Source organism: Narcine bancroftii, chromosome 10 (genome assembly GCF_036971445.1).
Source record: "Narcine bancroftii isolate sNarBan1 chromosome 10, sNarBan1.hap1, whole genome shotgun sequence".
Lineage (NCBI taxonomy): Eukaryota > Metazoa > Chordata > Chondrichthyes > Torpediniformes > Narcinidae > Narcine > Narcine bancroftii.
The window spans coordinates 4,382,637-4,408,453 of record NC_091478.1 but is presented as its reverse complement, the minus strand read 5'-3'; the positions used below and the strand labels follow the sequence as shown (position 1 = coordinate 4,408,453).

The window sequence follows — 25,817 nt, the reverse complement described above, 5'->3', positions numbered from 1 at the left end:
TTGGTAATGACGAACCAAAAGTTTTTTTATCTGGCTAATTGTGAGGCTCAGCTTGATCAATTCTCGAGGTGGCATCGGTCTCCGGGCTCCTAATGACTCCTTCTACATCAACACTGCTACTGGCGGTGGGAGAAGCTGGATCATCCATGATGGTCTGAAGAGTGACCAGGTCGGCAGAGTGGCTTGTCCCCCATATTGAATGGCACGGAGCAAAATAGGGCCAGTCCAGATGTCCTCTGCCACTATGATCAATGACCTTATGAAATTTCTTGTGGAGGCTTTTCACTTTTGTTATAACCTAGACTTTACTCCATTCAAAGCAGTGGTTCTAGAGTTGAAAGGCCAGCCTTTCAAAAATCTAGCCATCCTTCACTGTGCCCATTAACTGGTGATTTATTTTGTCCTGGGCTCTGAGTGTTCGAAGCTCACGAACCTTGTTATCATCCCAGTTGCAAGACTTGGTGAGAGCTGAATGTATCCTGACGATTGCCTGATTTGTTGATGTTGGTAAATTTTGAATTTCCTGTACTTGTGTGGTACACAAAATACATCATCACCACGTTATCTTCCTTTCCTATTTATTTTGACCCAGCAACATAGGTCACCCCTTTTAGACTGGCCTCGCATTGCAACACTCCACCTCTGACAGTACCTACCATGACAGGTTAAAGCTGGGTAAGTTCAGGACCAACCCCCCCCCCCCCCAACACCAATCCTCCTCTGATGCATTCACACAGCAAGGTGAAGTGTTGAAAAGGTGGATAATACCTGGCTTTAATCGTCTGTGTAAAAAGAGCGGAGACAACGCTGGTGGAAGCGTTCTAGGAGCCGTAGGTGATGCCGGTAGAGGACCCATGATTTGGAGCCGAACAGGAGTGTGGGTATGACAACGGCTCTGTATACGCTAATCTTTGTGAGGTTTTTCAGTTGGTTGTTTTTCCAGACTCTTTTGTGTAGTCTTCGCTATTTGCCTTAGCGAGTCTGTTGTCTATCTCGTTGTCGATCCTTGCATTCGATGAAATGGTGCAGCCGAAATAGGTAAACTGGTTGACCGTTTTGAGTTTTGTGTGCCCGATGGAGATGTGGGGGGGGGGGGGGGGGGCTGATGGAGGACCTCAGTTTTCTTCAGGCTGACTTCCAGGCCAAACATTTTAGCAGTTTCCACAAAACAGGACGTCAAGCGCTGAAGAGCTGGCTCTGAATGGACAACTAAAGCGGCATCATCTGCAAAGAGTAGTTCACAGACAAGTTGCTCTTGTGTCTTGGTGTGAGCTTGCAGGCGCCTCCGATTGAAGAGACTGCCATCCGTGCAGTACTGGATGTAAACAGCGTCTTCATTGTTGAGGTCTTTCATGGCTTGGTTCAGCATCATGCTGAAGAAGATTGAAAAGAGGGTTGGTGCGAGAACGCAGCCTTGCTTCATGCCATTGTTAATGGAGAAGGGTTCAGAGAGCTCATTGCTGTATCTGACCCGACCTTGTTGGTTTTCGTGCAATTGGATAACCATGTTGAGGAACTTTGGGGGGGCATCCGAGGTGCTCTAGTTTTTGCCAAAGCCCTTTCCTGCTCACGGTGTCGAAGGCTTTGGTGAGGTCAACAAAGGTGATATTGAGTCCTTTGTTTTGTTCTCTGCTCTTTTCTTGGAGCTGTCTGAGGGCAAAGACCATGTCAGTAGTTCCTCTGTTTGCGCGAAAGCCGCACTGTGATTCTGGGAGAACATTCTCGGCGACACTAGGTATTATCCATCCTCAACATTCATTGGAGCGAATTCATCCCTAACATCGAAGTACTCGAGAAGGCAGAGGCCGACAGCATCGAATCCATGCTGCTGAAGATCCAACTGCGCTGGGTAGGTCACGTCTCCAGAATCGCCTTCCCAAGATCGTGTTATATGGCGAGCTCTCCACTGGCCACCGAGACAGAGGTGCACCAAAGAAGAGGTACAAGGACTGCCTAAATAAATCTCTTGGTGCCTGCCACATTGACCACTGCCAGTGGGCTGATATCACCTCTTGGTGCATCTTGGCGCCTCACAGTTCAGCGGGCAGCAACCTCCTTTGAAGAAGACTGCAGAGCCCACCTCACTGACAAAAGACAAAGGAGGAAAAACCCAACACCCAACCCCAACCAACCAATTTTCCCCTGCCACCGCTGCAACCGTGCCTGCCTGTCCCGCATCAGACTTGTCAGTCACCAACGAGCCTGCAGCTGACGTGGACATTAACCCTCCATAAATCTTCGTCCGCGAAGCCAAGCCAAAGAAAAGGGCTATCTATTGCATCATCAAAACAGTGGGTGTTGTGCATTCTAATGTTTAGAAAGCATCTGAAAAAGAGCCTGTCAAGTGATTTACAGATCAAGTAATTCTCCTGGGATAAAAAGCCAAAAGTAGTAAATTTGAAAATAAATTGTGCAAGTAAAAAGATTCAAACTAATTGATCATTTGTCGTCATTTTAATTGAACAGATTTGACAAGCAAACATCCTTCAGGACCTCTGGTATTCAAATTAATTATAAAGAATGAAACTCTCTGATGCTTCTGCAAGGTGTAAGGGAAAGTTCAGCTATTCCGGCTAAAGAGAACTTTCTGAGATACCTGAAACAATGTAACAAGGGTGTGGAAGGATTAGAAGTGACATTTTATACATATTCAATAAAAATACGCACAACAGAAAATGATGCTAAAACTGATAAATCTTATTGACTTCACTTGCTATATTTATCAACAATTGTGTCATCGATAAATAATAATTTATCAGTTATTGAGCAAATTCTCTCAATAAAGGAAGAAATGAACAAGGAGATGTCAGTGATAGCTTCAAATTATTAATTGCACAGATTTGAATTATTGATCCTTGATGGAAAGGAACCAAGGAAGTTCAATCAATTCTCAGTTGGGGGGGGAAACAGATTTTAAAAATTAATAGTTAATTAATATATAGTGAAAAGCTGTGAAACAAGGCAACGTGATGGCAAATATTGGAAGGGTGAAATAAATTGTAATAAATGACTTTCATACTTCTTGGAGATGATTTAGTTCCAATATGACAGCATCAGGATAGTGAGTTTGAAACATTGAGGTGAACGAAAGCTTTGATTGGCTGTTGTCACCTGTACTTCATGAGGAGTTTGAGGGGATTTGGTACTTCACCAAAGTCTGTTGAAAATTTCTACAGGTGTACCGTGGAGAGTATTCTGTCTGATTGCATCACTGTTTGGTATGGAGGTGCCATTACACAGGACAGGGAAAAAAAAACTTGAGAGTTGTTAACTCCACCTGCAACATCACTCTGTCAAAGACATCAACAAGAGGAGGTGTCTAAAGAAAGCAGCCTCTAGAGTCAATCACCCCCCACCACCCAGGCCATGCCCTCTTCACTCTGCTAGCGTCAGGATAAAGGTACAGGAGCCTGAAAACGAGCACCCAGCTTCATCCCCTCTGCCCTCCAATTCCTGAATGGACAATGACCCACAGACACCACACCTCACTTCCTCCTATTTTCTTGCAATATTTTTTCATTTTTGAAATGTAATTTATAGCAATATTTGCCCTCTGATACTGCCACAAAACAACATTTTTATGACCTGTTCATGACCATATGATTCATTGCAGCACCTTCTCTACGTGTCAGTCTAGAGGGAACATACTTAAGCAATAAAGAAACCACCTAACTGATGCTTTAAAACAAGAAAGTCTGCAGACTCCGTGATTGGAGTAAATGAACAAAAGTACTGGAGAATCTCAGCAGGATTTATGGTTTCATTCTCTGAATTTCAGTTTGTTTTTTTTATTATCATAAATTAGTCTTGTGTTGATGTTGGAAATGTCTGAAAAGACAGGAATATTTCGATCACCAAGTTTGTGGATATTTCCACAGAATTGTTTGCTATTGTATTATTTATCTCAAAGTGAAAGTTAGAATGTAAATACAACTCAATTGCTGATACCCTATTCCTATCAATCAAAGGTGAAAAAACTGATAGCAGCAAGTGCAATCATCAATGTGCAGTAAATAGTCATTTCATTAAAATGTTTGGAAGTAAATAGAATCAATTCTTGATTTACCAAAGCGAACATAAATAAGGATTCAAATTAGGAAGTGGGGAGCAGTCCTACTGAGAGTGTACTCTCCAGCATAGACATTCTATGAGTTTGTCGGGTTATTGGGAAGACGTATCAACAGCCTCCTGCCTCTTCTTGCAGAAAATATTGCCCACTCACCCAGTATTCCCATCCATGGATGCTGCGTGAACAATAACCTCCCCCAGCATTTATTGTTTACCCAGCATCCTGTGTCTTAGTAACTGTGGGAAGTGGAAGTGGGGGAGGCGGTTGTCGTGTGAGATAGATGATGCATTGAATTTCTAAAATAATATCAACAACCCCTTTGTTCCAAACCTAATCCCATCCCTGCTGAGGTGAGGCCACTTGCAACCATCTGATCAAGTTCAATTCAATGATGATGGAAGCCATTCAAAGTCTTGAAATTAAATTGCCATAAAATAATAAATTGGACCATGTTTTCATTCCCAAACAGTTCTGAATGAAAGAAGTTGGCACATTTGATCTTCCTCCTGACTTCAGTCATGTTCAGGATTGCAGCATAATTAGAGAGCTGAGCAGTCAAATAATATGCAGCTCAATTCTATTATTTGAAAAGATTGCCAACCTAAATTAAAAAGGTCAGTTTATATTTTATACACTTCATGTATAGAATCTTTTTCAGTGACACTTCAAATTTTTGAAAAGTATTTGACGTTTTAGTGAACCGTGATTGTTGAGAGGCAAGGCCAGTGGTCCTCTGCAGACCCACAGGTCAGGCTACTCGTCTGAGTGCTACTGAGACTGTTTAACCCAGTACTGCCTGTCACATGGTCGGGTGGTCGACGACTAAACCGGCTCCCCTACCAGGCTTGCCTGGTGTGGAGGGTGGCCAGACATCCTGCAGGGTGAAAAATAAGAGTGTAAAAGGGCGGGTGAACCCTCTCGCAGGGTCAACAGCCATTTAGAAAACACGTGCTATGAAGCATGGAAGGGCATCCCTTGCATTGTACCTTGGTCTGGTCATTCACTGCAACAGAACCTCACCATGCTGCTGGACCCTGGAGGGGATGTCGAGAGGGCGGGTCTGGACCTGTGCAAAACTGTTCCTTTCTGAGAAGTGGGCTAACCTCATATCAAACCCCACAAACTGACTGAAAGGAGCCATCACCATCCTATGGGATGGAGAGCCAGATGAAGCAGACCCACTTCATCATGGGACCACAGTGGTAAACAGATTTCCAGCTTGATTGCTTCCATGGGGAAAAATAAATGCATGTGTGGATGGTGGTTAACAAGGAGCCAAGCTGGACTAAGCTCAATTAGTGCTGTTCAATATTTTGGTTTTTAAAATTCTGCTTTAAAATATCTCCTAGACTTGCTCTGTAAAGTCACCAAGGATGCTCAGAATCTGAGGGGAAATAGTGGCATGTATGTAACTGCCAACATTTCTCATCAACCAAATTCCTATTATGCAATTTTGAGCTTGTAGAAAATGGCCGGAGACTTTGTTGGTGAGAAGCTGCAGACTTCACCTGAATGACCTCTATTAGTTAAATTAAGCAGAGAGAGAGTTGGTGAGGAAGAATTACTGGTGGGGACCATGGTAAATGTTTGTATTTTATGTTTTCTGCTAAATGATTTGAACTGATGGCTCTTGATGTTATAAATAATTGCTTACATTTTTAGTTATTACATTAAGGTTTAACAGATTTTGTCAATAAATGCTTTTAAATGACAGAAATATTTAGTGTTGTTGATTGCTTTGACAGCTAGCTAAACCAAGGAGAATGAACATGGAACATAAAATTTTAACACAGTACAGGAACAGGCCTTTTGACTATGCCCATCTGCCTGCACGTGGTTTATATCCCTCTATTCACTGCCTGTTCATATATCCATCTAAATATCTCTTAAACAGTGTTATTGATTCTAATTCTACCACCTTCCCTGGCACAATGCTCCTGGCAACAATCACTTTTCTTGTAAAAAAAACTTGCCTCGCAGATCCCCTTTAGACTTTCTGCTTTAACCTAGACCTGTATTTGACATTTTCACCATAGAAAAATTACTCTGAAGATCTATGTCTTGTAATTTTACATACCTCTGGCTCCAATGCTCCAGCGAAAACCATCCAAGTTGGTCCAACCTCTCCATATACTTAGCTAATAGACTGCAGTCCAAGCTACATCTTTGTGAACCTCTCCTGCACCATCTCCAAAGGCTTCACATCCTATTGGTCAGTGTGCAGAAATGTGGCTTATCCAAAGTTTTATCATGGCTGCAACTTGCATTTTTATACTCAAGGCTGAGCCTAATGAAGGAAATCATGAAATATTCCTTCTTTACCATCCAATCCACTTATCTTAATTTTGACAGTATTTTTTAGCAAAATTGGTGGGGTAGGAGAAGGAGGACATTTATGGCCAGAAAGCTTCTTGGTCAGTATGGATGCGATAGACTAAAGGGACTGTCTCCATGCTGTATCACTTTATGATTCTATGACTCCTCCTTTCGCACAACAGGATGCCTCAACATCATGGGGGATTAAGCCAGTTTCTTTCATTAAAGTTCTCACTAGGGAAGTAGAGAGGTAAAAGATAAAGTCTTCTGTTGGTCAGTCGTTGGCACAGGCACCCCCTTTGACTGTGAATCCTTGGCCAAAAATGAATCAAATCCACAAAGAAGCATTGATTATGAAATTTTTCATCCAAAAATAAACTTTGTCATCGTTAAGTGTATGTAATTCAAATTGTCTTACTTTATTAGCAAAAGATGAAACTTCTAATCAAGAAGAAGCAAGTGAAGAACACCTTATGAAAACAAAGAGAAACAAGTAAGAAAGATTTTATTGACTTTGATCAATATTTCCTTTGCACATCCATTGATTATGAAATGTGAGATATAATGTTGCAAAACTTAACTATATTCTGAAAACTTTTTAAACTTAGTTAAATTTTAATTTGACTTTATTAAAATGTCATTCAAACTAAAAATGTTTATCTCAGGGGCATTAACATTTAATAATTATGAATTTGGTAATGTTTACATATATAATAATCCTTAAACTTTGAGAATTTCAATGGGCTACTGTGAGACAAGAAAACAGAATACAGTTCATGGAATAAAAATTGATCTTCTTTCCTCAGATGAGAAAAATAAAATTAAACCTAGTGAGTTTTCTTTTAGTTCTGTTCTAATTGGACTTGTGTTTTATTTAATTACCCCTCTCAAAGCTAAGGTGAATGTATTGATTTATTTTCTGTTGATGTCAGGACTATACAATAGAAGGTGTAAGGTTCAATTAAAAATCGGTATCAGCCTTAAAAGTTATAAAATGCATTGAACATTACAAGCATATAAAATTACCATTTCCTTTTTATTAAACTTTATTTATTTGAAGAATCATTAATGGTAATACAAAGTACATTCTATAAAGAAAATTTTATGAGTATATATATTAAAAAAATAAAATAAAAAATCAAGACAAAAAAAATTAAGTCCCCACCCCCCTTCCACCCCATCAGCCAACTCTCTTAAGGAGAGCTAAAAATATATAAACAGAAACTAAAAGTATATAATAAATCAAAATATATCTAAATGCGTATATTCCAAATATGGTAACCACTTATTAACAAAAAAAGAATAATTGTCATGTAAATTATATGTAATTTTTTTCCATAACAATACAAGCTTTCAACTCATTCTGCCATCGCATTATATTAATCACTATATTATCTTTTCATGTACTTGCTACACATTTTCGAGCACAGACAATGCTAAATATATAAATGCAATTTGAAATTTATCCAACCCTAATTCCCTTAAAGGGATCATTATATAATTTTTCCAAAATTAACTTAATTTCACCCCAAAATGGTTGTACATGAACACAAGACCAAACAGAATGTAAAAAAGTTCCAGTACATAAACCACAAGAATCCGAATTATTAAAACCATATTTTTTCAATTTCTCTGGTGTTAAATACAATTAATGTAAAAAATTATAATTAACCATTCCATACCGCACATTCATCAATTTAGTAACACTCTCATGACACATATCTGCCCAGTAATCTTCAGGAAAAACAAAAGCTAAATCATTTTCCCATTGAAGATTAGATTTCTCCCATTCCGACTTATCCACATTGTCTTGTAATACTTGATACATAACAGAAATATAACCTCTTTTTGGTAGAGAAGAAATCGAAGACTCAAATTCTGTCAATAAAGGTAAAATCATCTCTCTACCAAACATATTTTTCACCAAAGATCGGTTGATAATAAACAAAGAATTTTCAGCAATATCAAAATGCTCTTTCAATTGATTTAAAGAAAGAAACTGACCTTCTACAAAACAATCTTGTAATGTTTTTATACCCTTAAAATCCCAACTCTTTAAATGACTATTAAACATTGAAAAAGAAATAAGCTGATTATTATATAAGTAATTATGTAAGTTCAGAAGTGGTACATTCATCTTATAGATGAAGATTTAACACAATGTTGTTGAAAAAACCAGAGTTTGTTATTTTTGTTAAAGAACAGATTAAATTTTTCTTGGCTGAAAATGCTAATTCAGTAAAAAATCATTTTGTGTTATGGGATGCATTAAAAGCTTATTTAAGAGGACAGATTATTAGCTATACCACTAAAGTTAAGAAACAGTATATGGTTGAAAGCTTTGAATTAGAAAAGCAAATTGATGAATTGGAGAAGGAATTTCAGAAGGAAGTGACAGAAGATTTAAAAAATTGGCTTCAACTAAATTGAAATTGCATTATAATACGTTGCAGACTTATCAATTTGTATGTTTAATTAATCAATCTAAGCAGCGTTATTATGAGTTGGGTGAGAGGGCACATAAAGTACTTGCGTGGCAGTTAAAGAAAGAACAGGTTTCACAGATTATTAATGCTGTAAAAAAGAATTCAACAGTTACCCATAAACCTCAGGAAATTAATGACCAGTTCTATTCATTTTATTAAAAATTATATACTTCTGAGGGGAAACAAGATAATGGTTCTATTGATTCTTATTTATCTAAGTTAACGTTACCAGCATTAGAAGAGGAGGATGTTATGGATTTGGAAGCTCCATTTACAGAATTAGAGATTAAGGCGGCTATGTTGGAAATGCCAATGGGAAGTCATCAGGTGACAATGGGTTTTCAGTGGAATTTTATAAAACTTTTTATGAAGATTTATCTTCGGCGTTTGGGGAGGTATTACAACAAGTGACTGAGCAGCACGAGTTACCAGAATCTTGCTCTAGTGCTTTAATTACTGTAATCCCAAAAAAAGATAGAGACCCGTTGAAAATGTCTTCGTATAGACCTATTACTTTATTGAATGTTGATTATAAAATAATAGCAAAAATGTTAGCAAATCAACTTGCTAAGAATTTACCTAAATTGATACATGTTGATCAAACAGGTTTTATTAAAAATAGAAATGCTTCAGATAATATTCTTTGATTGATTAGTTTGGTCAATACATATTGACAGCAGCCCTTGATGCAGAAAAAGTCTTTGATAGGGTCGAATTGGATATTTTATTTAAAGTACTGGAGAAGTTTAAATTTGGCCCTTTTTTATTGGTCGGGTTAAGGCTTTATATATGAACCCGACTGCTGGGGTGGTGACAAATGGTTAAGTTTCATCATCATTTAAATTGACACGTTCAACTCGACAAGGCTGTTGATTGTCACCAGCCCTGTTTGCATTGGCTATTGAACCGTTAGCTCAAACAATAAGGCAGAATGAACAGATAAGAGGGATGAGAATTATAGATGAAGAGTATAAGATTAATTTGTTTGCAGATGATGTTTTGATATATTTAACAAACCCAGAACAATCATTGCCACATTTAGGGGAATCTTTATAACAATATGGAACATTATCTGGATATAGTTAACTGGAATAAGAGTGAAATTTTACCAGTTGGTGAAGGAGATTATTCAGAGTATAAATATATTATAAAATTGAAATGGTCTGATGAAATTAAATATTTAGGAATAATTGTAATTACTGAGTATCAATCTTTATATAAGTTAAATTATGTTCCATTATTAAAATAGATTAAAGCAGATCTAATTAAGTGGAAAGATCTTCCATTAATTTTAATTGGTCGAGTTAATTGTATTAAGATGAATATTTTTCCTCGTATTCAATATTTATTTCAATCAATACCGTGTTCTCTTTCAAAGAGTTTCTTTCAGGATTTAAATAAAGTTACAAGAGAATTTTTATGGAAAGGTAATCATGCTACCACGGGTAGCATTAAATAAACGTACTTGGAAGTATGTATTAGGTGGGCTTCAATTACCTCATTTTCAAAATTATTATGAAGCAGCCCAGTTGAAATTTATTAGTAGATTGATGGATTTGGACCAACCTCCGAGTTGGGCTAAAGTTGAGATGGCCTGTTTTTCTGAAGTTGAGGTGTTTCAATTTATATTTCAATGGAATGTAAATTTGTTGAGGGAATATAATATGCCAATATTAAAACATTTATTAAAATTATGGATTTAAAAAAATAAGATTTCAGGATCAAAAGGTAAATTGTCAATTTTAACTCCAAAATAACCATTTCCTGTAAGCTTATCAACATTTTTTCTGCAATTATGTTTCCATCCAAACCAATCAAGGCAAAATTTGTTTGAATGTTGTGGTGTGAATGATGTGAATACGATGAAAGCCAATCATTGAAAAATCAACCCAAACTTTAAACTGGCATAAATTAATAAATATATTTTGATATTTATATCTAATTGTTTACTGTAAGCTTTTTCCAAGTTGGAAAATATGATTATGAATTAGTTAATCATTGCTTTTGTGCCATGAAGTGTGACACGTCGTAGATATCAGAACATGGTCCCTAACCAAAGCTGTGAGTTAATAGTACCGAGCATTCACTGACATAGATTCCCACCGAGTCCAACGGTTATTTACATCTTATACATAACATTAGAATGGAACAGTTAATTATCAAACATACAAATTTTCTAAATTTAAACTCAAGGATTGAGAATGTCAGAGAACTGTAAATATATTTAGTAATAAATATTAATTTCTTTCATCAAAGTTATCGCAAATACAACATGTGTTAATCAAGAGCATTCCCATCTCACTGTTGAATTAACTGAAGTTTTCAGGGCATTGTTACATTCCATCAAATTATGGAAAATTTGGGATTTTTTTTAGTGAAGGTTAGTTACAACATTTCATGTTCATCCTTAAAAGAGTCTGCTCAAATTATTACATTTTAAGTTTAAAGGTTTGGATAATTGAAAATGGGAAACATAGATTGATTATTTCTCTCACTTGCAAACCAGTTGAATGTTGCACTGACTGATTAAGTGGGCGCTGAAAGACAATTGCAGCACCAGGAATGAATAATTATGTGTCAAACAGATGAAAGAGCTTTCATTCTATCCTGTAACTGCCAAGGGCTACCAAGAACAAAGAAATAGGAGCAGGAGTAGGTCATCGCAGCTGTGGAGATTGCTCTTCCATTTAAATAAGATAATGGCTGTTCTGGCCTTGGACAGCTCTGCCGACCTGCCCTTTCCCCGTAACTTTTAATTCATCCTACAGGTTGAATCTCTATTATCCGGTGTTCTGTGCTCCAGCAACTCCTGTGGTCCAGCACGTTTGGAATCTCCTGCCGTTAGTACAGACTCCTTACAGACAGCATGGGACATGAACCGCAGTCCTGATCACTGGCGCTGTAAAGATTGAGTCTCGCACTGTCTGTAAGGAGTTTATACTAATGTCCCAATCACTGGTGCTGTAAAAGTGTTGCGCTAACCACTACACTAACTGTGCCGCCCCACAGTATTATTTCCTGTTTTAAGCTTTGTTCTACCTTTGATTTGTTTACATAGGGGGTTCCCTTCGGAATCAATTTCTGTTTTCTGGTATTTTCTGTAGTTTGGCAATGGCCAGGTCCCAATGTTACCAGATTAAAGAGGTTCGGCGTATATACACAAAAAAAAAATCTAATTGTGTCTTAAATATATTTAATGAAGCAGTTTCTACTATTTCCTTGGATAGAGAATTCCACAGGTTCACTACTCTCTGGTATAAGTAGTTCCTCCTCATCTCCATCCTAAATCTGCTCCCCGAACCTTGAGGCTATGTCTGAAAGTTCTAATCCCACCTACCATTGAAAAAACTTTTCTCCCTCTCTCTTTTCTCTCCCTTTCATAACTTTATGTTTCTATAAGATCCTCTCTCATTCTTCTTTACTCGAGCAAGTATAGATCCTCATCTCCAGAATCAACCTGGTGAACATTTCATGTGTCACCTCCAAAGCCACTATATTGTTTCTCAAGTAAGGTGAACAAAACCATATGCAGTACTTCACGTGCAGTCTCACCATGATCCTGTACAGTTGCAGCAGAATCTTGCTGCTGTTAAATTCAATCCCTCAAGCAATGAGGGCCTCCTTGATTACCTGTTGCAGCTGCAAACCAATATTTTGTGATTTATGCACAAATCCGTCTGCTTAACAGAAAGCTACAATCTTTCTCTATTTAAATAATCCGCTCAACTAAATTTTCTTCCACAGAGGATGACCTCGCATTTATCAACATTGCACTCCATCTGTAACACCCTTGCCCATTCATTTAACTTCTTGATATCTCTCTGCAGGCAGTGTGCATCCCCTGCACAATTTGCTTTTCCAATCAATATTGTGCCATGAGCAAAGTTGCACTGGGACCCTCTTACAAATCATTAATACATATAATGAACAGTGGGGTCCTCGCAGTGACCCCTGCAGCAGTCCGCTTTCCACTGATTACCAACCAGAGAAACATCCATTTATTCAAAATCTCTCTCTTCTATTGGTTGACCAGTCCTCTATCCATTACCTCAAACCCCAGGCATCCTTATTTTACAGATAAGTCTTTTATGAAGCACCTTATTCAAAATCTCCAAAAAATCCATGGTTAGCTGTTGGGAATATTCTTTCAGGTGTTATGATTTGTACCTGGAATACAGTTATTTATTTCTGAACTTCTGTAGTTGAATGGTTGACAAATCCACGGTCACATATCCATGGTCACGCAGACTCATGCCAAAAGGTAAATAAACCAATAAACAATGAGGTAACTTTTGAATGGCAAATAAGATTTTTCAATGCTATTAAGAAGGCTTAGAGGGCTACATTTCTTTGATTCAGTTGTCAGCATTTTCATTGATATATTCCTTCTGGTGTTCTTGCAGAATTTAGATTTTAGTTCCAGGGCTATTGTGGATAATCCCAGTACAATCAAAATGGAAAGTGAGAGCTTTTGTTGTTATTAAGGATTGTGTCTTTTTTTTAAATTAATTCAGAAGTTTATTCCACAGTGGAAAAGAGTACTTGTGGCAAAATTCGATCATACTTTTGTTATGCCATTAGTTGAGTTCCGTTTATTTTACATTACTGGATCCTTTAGCAAGTTGGGATCACCCAATATTTTAACTGTGAAGCATGTGAAATAAGTACATCTGACAGAAACTAAAACAGCAACATTTCAATTAGATGCTGTTTCTAAAAGCAAAACAATATATAGCCATATATATACTTTAATCAACTTTCTGAAAATTGTTTCTTTAAAGAACTGAACAGTCAGAAATTGCAAATCCTGCAACAGAAGAAATGGAAAGAAAAACCCTGGGAAATACTGCACACAGAACTGTTGTCCCCTTGGAAGAACGTATTAATCATTTCCGGGATATGCTTCTAGAGAGAGGGGTAAGAAATCTTGATACATACACTAGATCCAGTCTCTGGATTTGCAGTAACTTATTTGACTAAACTGGTCACATAAGTAATTAAGGTTTCAAGAATGTCAGGCAATGGTTTAAATATGAAGATGCAATATCTGTTCAACCATAATGCTGTATGTTTTACAGTTAATTATATTTACCAAGAATTGATAAGGTCACTTAACAGGAAATGCTTCATTTTTAAATCAAATATATCCCAAAATGTCTTCTTCATTGCCCTGCTCTGAAAACTAGCCTTGTTGGAGGTGGTGGGATCGTTCACAGGTCATCTCATCTTAATAGGACCAGATCAGCAACTTTGTCCATGCATTGGAATCTCTGCTCCCCAACCATTCGAGTTGGAGGAGCAGACAGACCCAAACCCGATTTATCGATGGTGCTTCACTTTATTCCTGACACCATGAATTTTACAGGCCATGTAGTAAAACCTGAGAAATACGTATTGTATTTGTAGATTTGAGTAGTAAATCTCTTCAACTATATCACCACTATTTAACCAGCAAATTGTTCTGTTTTGATCATCTGAAATCTCAATAAAACAAATGTCATCTCACTCTTGAGGCTTCCAACACAGAATGAGATACTGGATCCGAAGCTGGTCTTTATTGTTATGAGCTGGTATCGCCGGATAACAAATTTTTCAAAATGTTTACTTCCTGAAAAAAAGTGGGGATAAAATTAGACAACTTCAAGCTGAACACAAAAATAATTTCAGATTTGTGGTATCATGTAGGAAGTTGGATAAATATTAAATTAACTTTAATTGAAGTTATCATGTTTAATGTCATAATGATGCTGAACCATGCTCTCAGATTGACTGCACATGTTCCACAACAAATATTAGGATCCCAGGGTTTGTCTTGGTCAATTTTACAACCGAAGTAGAGCTCATAGACTTTCTTATTAAGACAGATATGCTGTGTCATTGAGTCTTAAGTGTTCACTCGCTACAAATATAACAGAATATCACAGCTGTTACGGCATTGATGAGACATTGCTACAGTATTGAATCTTCTTAAAGACAATAAGTTGCTATTGTTAAGAACATTCACAATGATATTCTCTGAAGAACATGTGCATCAACATGCATTCAATCTATATCAAGGTAATGCACAGCATCTGTCTCAGTGAGCTGCTTTTATAGCCTCTCTGCATCCATTTTACATGCCCAGGCCTAAGACAACATTTGCATAGCACCTGCACTGAGGGCACACCCAGGTATGATTGGCCTGACCAAAAGAGCTTGCATTGTGGACAATATACTAGTAGACTTAAAATATGGCAAAATCACAAAAGTGGGTTATATCTAACAATCGATACATGATAGGAAGATTTTAAGGTGATTTCTGTGATGAACAGCTCAAAATACATAAAATACACCTAAAAATGTTCTGGAAGCCAATTTTTGTTGTCCAGTGTATGTTATTCTTCAATCAAATCTTTGTCTAGGAAGTTCAAATATTGAATGTTTTTAGATGTATGAATTCTCATGATGGTTAACTAATGATAGAAAATAATATAATTAGATGTTGTATTAAGGAAAGCTTCCAGCCCTAGGTTGGTCATGATTTCCAACCTGATTACTGGTTCTCTCTGTAAAGATTTTCATTTCCTCTGTGTATCATTCAAAGATTTTTTTTTAAATGTCTTCTTGACACAGAGAGAACTAATTGTTGCTGTTCATTTCTACTCTGCAATCAGCCAGGATCTTACAGACTGATGGAGTACAATCTATCCTGCTTCTTTAACTAGTGGACCATTTAAGGTGATAATGTATTGACAATTAGCACTAGCACTTCCCAATTAGAAACCAATTAAGACACGAGGTGACATAGAGGTACAGCATGGAGAGTAACTGGCCCTTTCACATTGGCAAACTGCTAATTTGGTGAGTGAACAAACAGTTTTGGAATATTGGTAGGGCTGTTCACACTAGACCAAGGAAAACCACTTCTGTGCACCTTTTCACATTACCTACCCAGTAGCGAGAGCAAAGTGATGCCTATCCTCCAGCGGTGACGTCCTGAGTGACACGTCAAGCGATGGCGGGCCTGCCCCTCGCAGATTTCCATGCAGCGAAGAAACCCCTCCATGAATGCTCCATGCATACGGACCTTTCATTATGCCAAGGCCCACTAGGAAACAGGGGCTTTAAAGATAAAGGCGGCAAGTTCCTCGGCTTCCCGTAGTCTCTTCTGTCTCTATCCTTCAATCCCTCCCCACCCTTTCCCTCGGTCTCTCACAGACATATCTATTGATCCTTGATTGGTGTAAGTCCTGACTTCATGGTGTGTGTGTGTGTGTGTGTGTGTGTGTGTGTGTGCGTGTGTGTGTGTGTGTGTGTGTGTGCAGTTCCTGTGTGGACTTTGCACGTTCTCCCTGTAACTGTCTGGGTGCATATTCAGGTGTTGCAATTTCTCCCTAAAGAAGTGCATGTTGATAGATTACATTAATTAGACATTGTTAATTGCCCCCCGCCGCCCGCCAATGACATGGTAGAATGTAGGGAGGAGGGGTGGAATGGAATGTGGTGAGAATGATGGGAAAAGTGTAGAAAAATGAATGGAGATTGCTATAAATAAGTGCTTGATGGTCAGCATGGAGACAATGGACCCAGGAGCCTGTTTCAGTCCTATATGGCAGTATGAGATGGTCTCAGTATTGGATGTATTTTTCACCAGTTCTCCAGTGGTCCACAACATATGTAAGTTCCATACTGGAGTGCTTATGAGCCAAGATAGCAAAGTGTAGACACTGATCTTGACAAGTATTTGTGAAGCAGTGGCTGGTAGGTCATCAACGTACAGGTGGAGAAGGTGCTGAAAATCATACACAGATGAGAAGGTGGGGGTGGGTTGAGATTTAGGGAACGAGGAGTGGAGCACAGGCTAGCAAGGGATTGGTGGATAGAGATGGGAGGGGGAAGAAAAGACAGCACAGTTAGCACAGGGGTTAGTGCAATGCTGTAACAGTACCAGTGACGTGGGTTCGAATCTGACAATGTCTGTAAGGAGTTTGTATGATCTTCCCGTGTCTGTATGATTTTCCTCTGGGTGCTCTGGTTTCCTCCCAACCTTCAAAAACTTACAGGGGTTGTACATTAATTGGGTATATTTGGGCAACGTGGGCTTGTGGGCCAGACGGGCCTGTTACTGTGCTGTATGTCTGTGGTAAAACCACGATTGTATATATTTACATGCCATATGTAAATTACATCACCTTTCCTGGTTGTACCTGATCTCATTGGCAAGTTTGTGACTCCTCCCCTTTCTTCCCCATAAAGGCGGTCATGCCAGAAGCCTGCCCCCAGTTCAAGTCCGGGTCAGTGTGAGCGACCAACACAGGGACGCTGTCCATCTTTTGCAAATAAAAGCCTTCAATCTCAGCAACTTCAGTCTTTGTGTAATTAATCGCGCATCAATGTCTAAATTCAAATAAAGAGAAGGGAGGTGATAGTGGAGGGGACAGAGGTCTGAGAAAGATGCTATCTGATAAGAAAGGGAATGGAAGTGGCTGGGGAGTTGGAGGAAGGGAATTAGAGAGATGAGGGAAATTGAGAGAATAGGGGAGAAAATTTGATTCGACTAGTTTGATGAAACAAGTGGCTCAATTTGTCAGAACTCGTCATAGTTTTGCCAGAAGAGTAGATTGTCGGACAACTTTCGTGCCCCTGTAAAACCAAGAAAGGCAATACCAATCACTGGGAGTAAATGATGGACTGCAAGTTAACAAAAGGAGATAGATACACTGTCAAGAGTATTGGGTGAGTCTGATGTCCTTGAAGAAGCAGTTAAAAATTCCTCCTGCTGTAAGCAGCCCTTAATCAAGCCTTTTACGTCTTCTTAATGCATTTTGTTTAATGTTGTGAGCAGCTTTTATGCTGTTGAATGTTTTGGTTTCATTTTTCTTGTTGTTGAGATCTGTGCTTGTGCAGCTCGGTGCTGAACTTCACTCTCTTCTCTTTGTTGCTGTGAGAAATTATTCAGCATCACAGCTGTGAGCCATTTTTGTGGAGAAACACATCGCCAAGATTGAAGATAATGCCCTGTTAGCTGTAGAAAGCACGTGCCTGGACAATTCTTGTCTCATAATGGGGATATTACTCCAATATCCTTGCACAATGGAATCTCAATGTAGTTCTTACCTTCGATAAACAAAGATAGTAACACCCAACAAGGTTAATAAATGCTCTCAGGCTATGCATTCAAAGAACATGTTCTTCGATACATTCTGATGCCACATTCCTCCTCCACCTATTCGTTCCCCTTCAACCTTCAAGTCAAGTTTTAATTTTTTAAAATTTAGACATACAGCACAGTAACAGGCCATTTCGACCCACAAGTCCGTGTCGCCCAATTTACACCCAATTAATCTACACCCCTAGAACGTTTTGAATGATGGGGGGGCGGGGGGGGGGGTAACCAGAGCCTCTGGGGAAAACCCACACAGACACAGGGAGAATATACAAACTCCTTACAGTCCAGTCCCCATCACTGGCACTGTAAAGGTGTGGCACCAACCGCTACATCAACCATGCCACCCATATATTCTCATTTGTACTAGCACAACATGACGAATCAGCATTCTCAGGTCCTCTCTGCAAAACGCACTGTCACACAAGTCAAACAATATATATGCAGGACAAATATTCATACATACAAATAAACGAATAAATATTGTTTCATGGTTGACGTAATGCCTTTACAGCACCAGAAATCAGGACTGGGGTTCGAATTCCACGTTGTCTGTAAGGAGTTTGTACGTTCTCCCCGTGTCTGCGTGGGTTTTCCCCGGGGGCTCCGGTTTCCTCCCACCGTTCAAAATGTACTGGGGGTGTAGATTAATGGGGTGTAAATTGGGTGGCACGGACTCATGGGCTGAAATGGCCTGTGCTGTATGTATGCTAAATTTAAAAATAAATTTTAAGAATAAGAGTTTATGTATTTATTTGTATATACAAATACTTGACCTGCATATGTATTCTTTGTCCATATGTGTGTTATGTCTGCTTGTGTACCTTCTTTTCAAATTAGGGCTGACCTCTCATGAGAGGAAGATGCTGGCAGTAACAGCAGCCCACTTTGAATTACAAGGCCCTACACAGAGAATATTCCAGAGTGCCCCCAATCAGTCCATGCACCTGAAGACCCCAGTGGCACTCCCTACTGGTTGTATTTGCAGATTGCTACATAGGAACGAACCAAAGGAGGGAGGGTGAGGATAGTCCTTGTCCCCTGAAAGCCAGCCAGAATGGAAGAGGTGCTGTGGTGCATAGTTCAGTGATTTGATTGACTTGCATTTCCCAATTCTCCACAAGCTAGAGAAAGTAACATTAGCCTGCATAAAAAATGCAGGTTGACCAAGGAGCTGTACACAGATCCCCAGAAATATCCATTCAGTTTTGGCATAAAATTAATAGTTCCTGTTGATTCCACCTGTTGCAGCAGGAAAGCACCCATTTACATTCTTGTCCTACATAAATGCCAAACTATGGTGTCTGGAGTGTGACCCAGGAAGCTTTTCACTCGGTACTAATCTATCTCATATGTTTTTGCTTGAGCATGTTGAAAGATGAATTCAATACACTGTATATAAACACCTGAACAAAAATGCATTTTCATTGAAATATGCTCATAAAAATTCAGTGGTCATTTACAATGTCTTTTCTTTTTAAAGTATTTTTATTGGTGTTTACATTATGCACAACAATGTCACATTGGTTTAAAATCTAATTTCTTTCACATCTAAGATGACTTGTTGTTTGTCATAAATTGGATTTGATTATTTTTAAGTAGATGCTGAACAGTTGTGAAAACTGATCATTTAAATAACTTGCCTTCAGAATAGCCAGACATGGATAGAATTTTGAGCTGTTTCTGAGCAATGGCCTGTGATGCTGCAGAGAAAAAAATGACCTGGATACATCATTGTTGTAAGGATCAAACAGTAAAGGGTGGATCTATTTTCCAAATTAATATTATGTAAATGTGAATTTACAGAAGAATGAAAATGAAATACAAATGTCTATTGTTATGTCGCAAACCAGCAGCTGTAGAATTTCACCAAGACAGTGTTATTGTTTTATTTTAAAACAACTTATTTATTAATAACTACTAATAATATAGCATATTCATTAAATCAAACCCAACGATATGCTAATATACGTGTGTGTGTGTGTGAATTCTGGAAACTCATTCCAAAGTTTAGTCTTAGAAATCCTGTGTCAAAACGCAGACTCTTAAACTGATGCCCAGAAGTAATCACGAAGGAGATGGGAGAGAATGAGTGACCAGACCGCTGAAAACTCACGAATCCTTGTCCAGTTTCTTGCTGAGAAATATCCTTCCAGGCGAACGGTTGCCACAACTCTCCTTTTCCTTGCGTAGGGGAAATGAAACGAGTGACTTCCATGAAGCTTCCATAACCCAGGTACAGGTCAATCAAAGTGACCTTTCCTTTGGTCACAGTGTCATTCAATAAATTCCCCATCGTGGAGAATTAGCCGAATTATCCATTTCACACAGAGTTACTCCACCTCAATGTTCCATGAGATGGCTTGTGGTCAATAATGAATGCTGTTTCCTCCAGTATCCCACTCACATGGCTCTCACGCCACCTGTGTCCATGGATAAAGCAACAAATGTTCTTTCTCTTTCTCTGGCATATCAACTTTGGGGAGAATCTGTACTGGATATTGCCATTCAGTCTCTCCGCAGCTATGAATGGTTGCAGCTGGTACTAGCCCTGAAAGTGATACACTAAATGAAACGGGAGCTCATAATGGTATGCAAAATTGAGCAATATGAGGCACATTTCTACCTGGATATTATGTGGCTGCATCTCTTGTCATATTTCTGTAGCTTTAAGAGCATGCCATGTGTTAGAAAGTTAAACATTAAAATTTAATGCAAAGCTGTATAGATTGATCAAAAATGTGATTTATTCATCAAAATATGCCCTTAGTTATTTTCTCAATATTTCTGTTTTGTTCTAATGATCTTTGCAGAGAAGGTTCATTTGTACAAGCAGGAATTGTAAAAGACACATGGATGTGAGCAAAATGAAGGGTTATGGGTGTAAGGTTGGGAAGGATTAGATTGTTGTGGAGCAGGTTTCTTTATATAGGTCAGCACAACATCATGGGCTGAAAGAGCTGTACTGTGCTGGAATGTTCTATGTCTGGTTCTTAACGTTTTTGTTTGCACTCACATATCATTTTAAATATTCCCGACGCCATCGGTGCTCTGTGATTAGTTAGGGATTGCTTGAGGTGGGATGTGAGTGGGAAGGGAAGGTTGAGAATCACTGCTCTAGACCCAATTGTGACTGAAATATTTTGCTTGAGAAAAATTGCCATTGGCCCATTTCCTTTGGAGTTCTGAAACCGTGCACATAACAAGTCGGTTAGGTACGATTAAAAGAGTTGTTTTCAAACTTTTCTTTTCACCCACATATCACCTAAAGCAATCCCCTATGGCATAGGGAATACTTAAAGTGGTATGTGAGTGGAAAGAAAAAGGTTGAGAACCACTATTCTATGTTCAAGAAGATGTGCCCTAATTGACTTTACAGAAGCCTGGGAGAGAGATTACCCTGTATAGGTTGTGACGTTAGGTCTTTAATGAGAGGATTGGTTAGGTTATTCAGACCATTAGTGGAAAAGGTATCAACTCCACCTGTTTGTGCGGAAATTTATGAATTCAAGGTGAGGTCATTGTTTTAATATTTGAAGATGAAGGGGTCCTTAAAATGAAATTTGATTCCCTCATGCAGCATCTTCCCTTTCTCCCTCCCACCTCCCCCCCCCCCCCCCCACCTCTTTGCCAGACTTAGTAACATTTTCACCTTTGGAAGCTAAGATGCTAAGATGTGCAGTCAGATTTGCTCCATCCTTTCCATTTGGCTGCACTGTACACTTAAAATGTTAACCTGAGGTAAAATCTGAGGTAACGTGCTGACATGATGGAACATTCTGAAACCCACACACTTCCTTTGATGCATTCCTTTAAGTTCATCAAGTGTAGCGGAAATCAAGATTTGATTTTTAAGTCATTGTGTGTTATGTGAACTTGTTACTAAGTGCTTAGCCATATAACTACATTGTGGGCACTCTTGCCTAAAAGTAGCTGCTATTCATGTTGGGATGGACAGTTTTGTATCTGTTCAAATATCCCTGCAGTATATTGGGTTTGTCAAATATACACTTAATAGATAAACACAGAGACAAAGGAGCTATTGTTTTTTGAGGCAGAATGTTGCATTGGCTGTGACTACACTCGTGTGGAGCATAAATAATGCCAGGCATCTGTAACAGCGATCAAGGAATCACAATAATTGATTCATATATCATGAAAGATTTTTGTAGAGCATGCCAGCAGAGAATTTGAATGGGGAATGTATAAAAGATGAACTTTTGTTAAAGGGATCTCATTTAGCTGGTGATAACAATGGTTAAAAGGTATCGTGTACAAAAATAGTCAACATTAATAAATTTTTTCATCTGCGCCCAAGCATATGAACAACTTCACATCCTTTGTGTTGTTTCAAGGTGCTGTCATGCAGACAAACCTACCCTGACGGCCAATTCCACAAAGCAAGAACCCACTCACTAAGCGTATTCGAGTATTTTGGAGGTATCTTTTGAGAACCAGTGAAACTGAGATCTGATTAAAATTAGCCTATTCCATTAGCAATTTCCCAGAACTGAGTGATAGATTAATTGGTCTATAATTACCATCTTTTTCTCAGGTTATTTATCCAATCCATGTACAATTTTTGAATATTATGAGTAAACTACCTGCATTTTTCTAATACTCTGCAGTGAAACATCAAATTTGACAATCTTAACTCATTATTTTCACTCTTGCCTTTAAATATGGGAAAGTTCATACAATTTGTTTCCAAACTAAAGTACCAGACCACTGAATTGACAGTAAAAAGTCTTGGATGGCCATAACTTGAATAAAGTTGGTACAAAATTGAATTAATGCAAGAGTTCAATTCGGGATCAACTGCTCAGATTTCCATGCTGGACAATAATTGATTTTGTGAAAATAAATGAACTCTTCAATATCTTGCCAAGTAAAGTAATGATATTTCCACAGATTTATATGAACCTGAAGTATTGGATTCCTTGATAGTGCAAATAAGCTCTTTTTAAAGAGAAAATTATCTTTTCATGTTTGGGTTTTTTGGCTTTTGTGTGGTTTGAATTTGAAGTTACAATTCATCCAACTCATTGCTTGCAGCTAGAATGATTTGTATCTGATTTTGCCCACCAAGCAGCTATATTGATTTTTCCCACAAGGTTGTACAGTCAACACGATTAAATCAAATGACATAGACAATTAAAAGTAATCAGGTTTCCAGAAAAAAAAACAAATGAAATCTCCAATTTCTGTTGTATTTCATCGCAATTACATTGACATTACATGTTGTTTATTTTTAAATTTCCAAAGCTTTCAACCATTCTATAAATTTTTTGATCAATCCTGCATTTTGTTGGGGAATTTTTTTCACAATTTTGTGGTATGAAAGAAATGGTAAATACATTAAATTAAACTAAGGAAAGATATTGGGCTGCACAGTCGAACATATTGCCAGCAGTTACAGCTGAGTGCCCTGGAGTTCAGTGTGTCTGATGCGGTGCTGGTGATTGTAGATGAATGTCCTTGGGCTCTGTGTGTCTGACACAGTGCTGGTGGTTGCAGATGAGTCCCCTGCAGCTCAGTATGTCTGACACGATGCTGGTGGTTACAGCCGTGTGCCCTAGAACTCAGTCTGTCCAGCTAGGTGCTGGTGGTTACAGCTGAGTCTTCTGGAGTTCAATGTGTCCAACATGATGCTGGTGGTTACAGATGAATCCACTGGAGCTGACATACTCACTTTTTTCTCAACTTTTCCCTCCAGCTCGTGGTCACATACCTTACCTGTCATTCCACTTCTCCTGCCTTCATTTGTCTTGTATCCTGTTACCTCTTGGCCCTGCCCTTACCCCCCTCCCATTTCTTCCTTGAGTGCTAACCCAAAACATTGACTGTCCATTTCTCCCCATGGATGCTGCCTGACCTTTTGAGTCCCTCCATCTTCTCTTTATTTGCTCAAGATTCCAGTATTTGCAGTTCTTGTGTTTCTCAGCAGGGTTTTTTTTCCCCCAGATTAACTTGTCAGCTGATGAGCTACTGCTTTGTGCTCTTACTGTGATTTCCTTGGCAAGTTTCACTGAGCTTGAAAACCCTGCGTGCCAAGGCCTGAACTGACCAAGCGATTAATGTATTTAGTTGGAAATTTAGCTCTCTTGAGAAGAGTTCACAATCACTGCCTGGCTGGCCCAGGTTACATACTGAGGTTGCCAGCAGTTGATTATCTAGCATTTTAAAAACCTGGTCATCACCATTTACAAGGGTAATTTCCCATTTCCTCTTGATTTCTCCCTCCATCCCCAACCCTTTCACTCTCCCTCTAATCTTGTAATCTGATATTACATTTTTAAAAAATCTACTCATCATTCTTATTTTGCTTTTTATTCCCCTAATTGTTCTTTCTGGGTCCTTCATCTCTTTCCTGCTGCTGTCATGATTAATTTCATGTCTTCCTCTCTTTCCCCCCCCCCCCTCCCCACCCCAAGTTCAACTTAAATTTCGATCTTATTATCAAACAACTGGACAAAATGACGTTCTTCATTCCTTGGCGTAAAAACATGCAAACACATACATAGACATGGCTCACATATTCACAAGTGATTTGTCTGCAGTACATACATAAAAATAAATAAATATTGCCAATTATTAGTAGATCCCCGGAGGGATTTTTTTGAACAGTATGAGTCGTTTAGCAGTCTCACTGCTCATGGGAAGAAACTGGTTCACAGTCTGGTGGCTCTAGCTCTCATTACTCTGTATTGCATTCCTGACAGGAGTAGCTGAAAGATGCTGTGTGTGGGGGTGGCAGGGGACCTTAACAAATTTTGCGAGTCCTCTTCAGACAACAATCCTGGTAGACCAAGTACACTGCTCTTCCAAATCTTTACCCTAACTCCCATCCCTGGCTTGAATTAATCTCAGATAATTCCCATTGTACCTTAACCTCCCAAGAACCAACTGAGAAACTCAGCATTGCCTCATTATAGGCAAGGCAATGGGCCAACATTCTCATCACTACTCCACTTTTGAGCTACCACTCACCATGTTTTCAATCAGATGGTAGTGAATCTTATGGAATTTGTTGCCACACATGAATGTGGATGCCAAATCAATGGATATATTGATAATAGAGTTTGATAGGTTATTGATTAACAACAGTGTCAAAGGTTATAGAGAGAAGACAGGAAATGGGGTTCAGACTTAAAATACATCAGCCATGATTTGAATGGCAGAGCAGATTAGATGGGCTAAATGGCCTAATTCTGCTTCTACATCTTGAGATCTAATGCAGGAAACACTCCAACCTGCCCCATTCTCATACCACAAGTCTGACTGTGCCTTTCCAACAATCAACTATTGATAATGTTCTTTCCATCTTGCTCCTGAATGTTCCTCCATTTGTTAACTTGGCCTTTGCATCAGAAGGCTCACTGAAGGAAACCTGCTGAGGGTTGATGATCATTTCCCTTTCACTGATGTCTCCATCCCAATCGATACATTTCATCCATCCACCCCACCCATCTAAACTGATGCAAAACAGGGAAGCTCTGATCAACAAATCACACCATGATAGTCCCTTATTTCTGAGCCACATTTCCTTCCATTGCCCAGCTTGGATTGATCCAACTTTCTTATCTCTCATGTAACATTCTCACTTTTTATTCCTTGCCCAAATACTATGCCAAATTTATCACCAAGCAACATTCATGAATCATCTCCCTGAGAATTGGTTAATTTCAATCTCTGTATTCATTCTTGGGAAAGAAGAATAAAATGTTTGTTGCTCTCCAATCTTCCTTCAAACCTTTCTCCACCTCATCCACATTGTACATAGTCGTTGATACCTCAAACT

The 25,817-nt window shown here is 38.7% G+C and overlaps 1 protein-coding gene across 1 annotated transcript in view; it reads left to right on the top strand.

Annotated features, from left to right (window-relative positions):
* The window catches only part of tcerg1l (transcription elongation regulator 1 like), a 337,676-nt gene that overhangs the window by 260,436 nt on the left and 51,423 nt on the right, over positions 1 to 25,817 (top strand). Inside the window, exons 5-6 of the mRNA XM_069899634.1 lie at positions 6,812 to 6,878; positions 13,653 to 13,788. Of these exons, the coding sequence (XP_069755735.1) occupies positions 6,812 to 6,878; positions 13,653 to 13,788 (203 nt within the window). The remainder of the gene's footprint in view (positions 1 to 6,811; positions 6,879 to 13,652; positions 13,789 to 25,817) is intronic.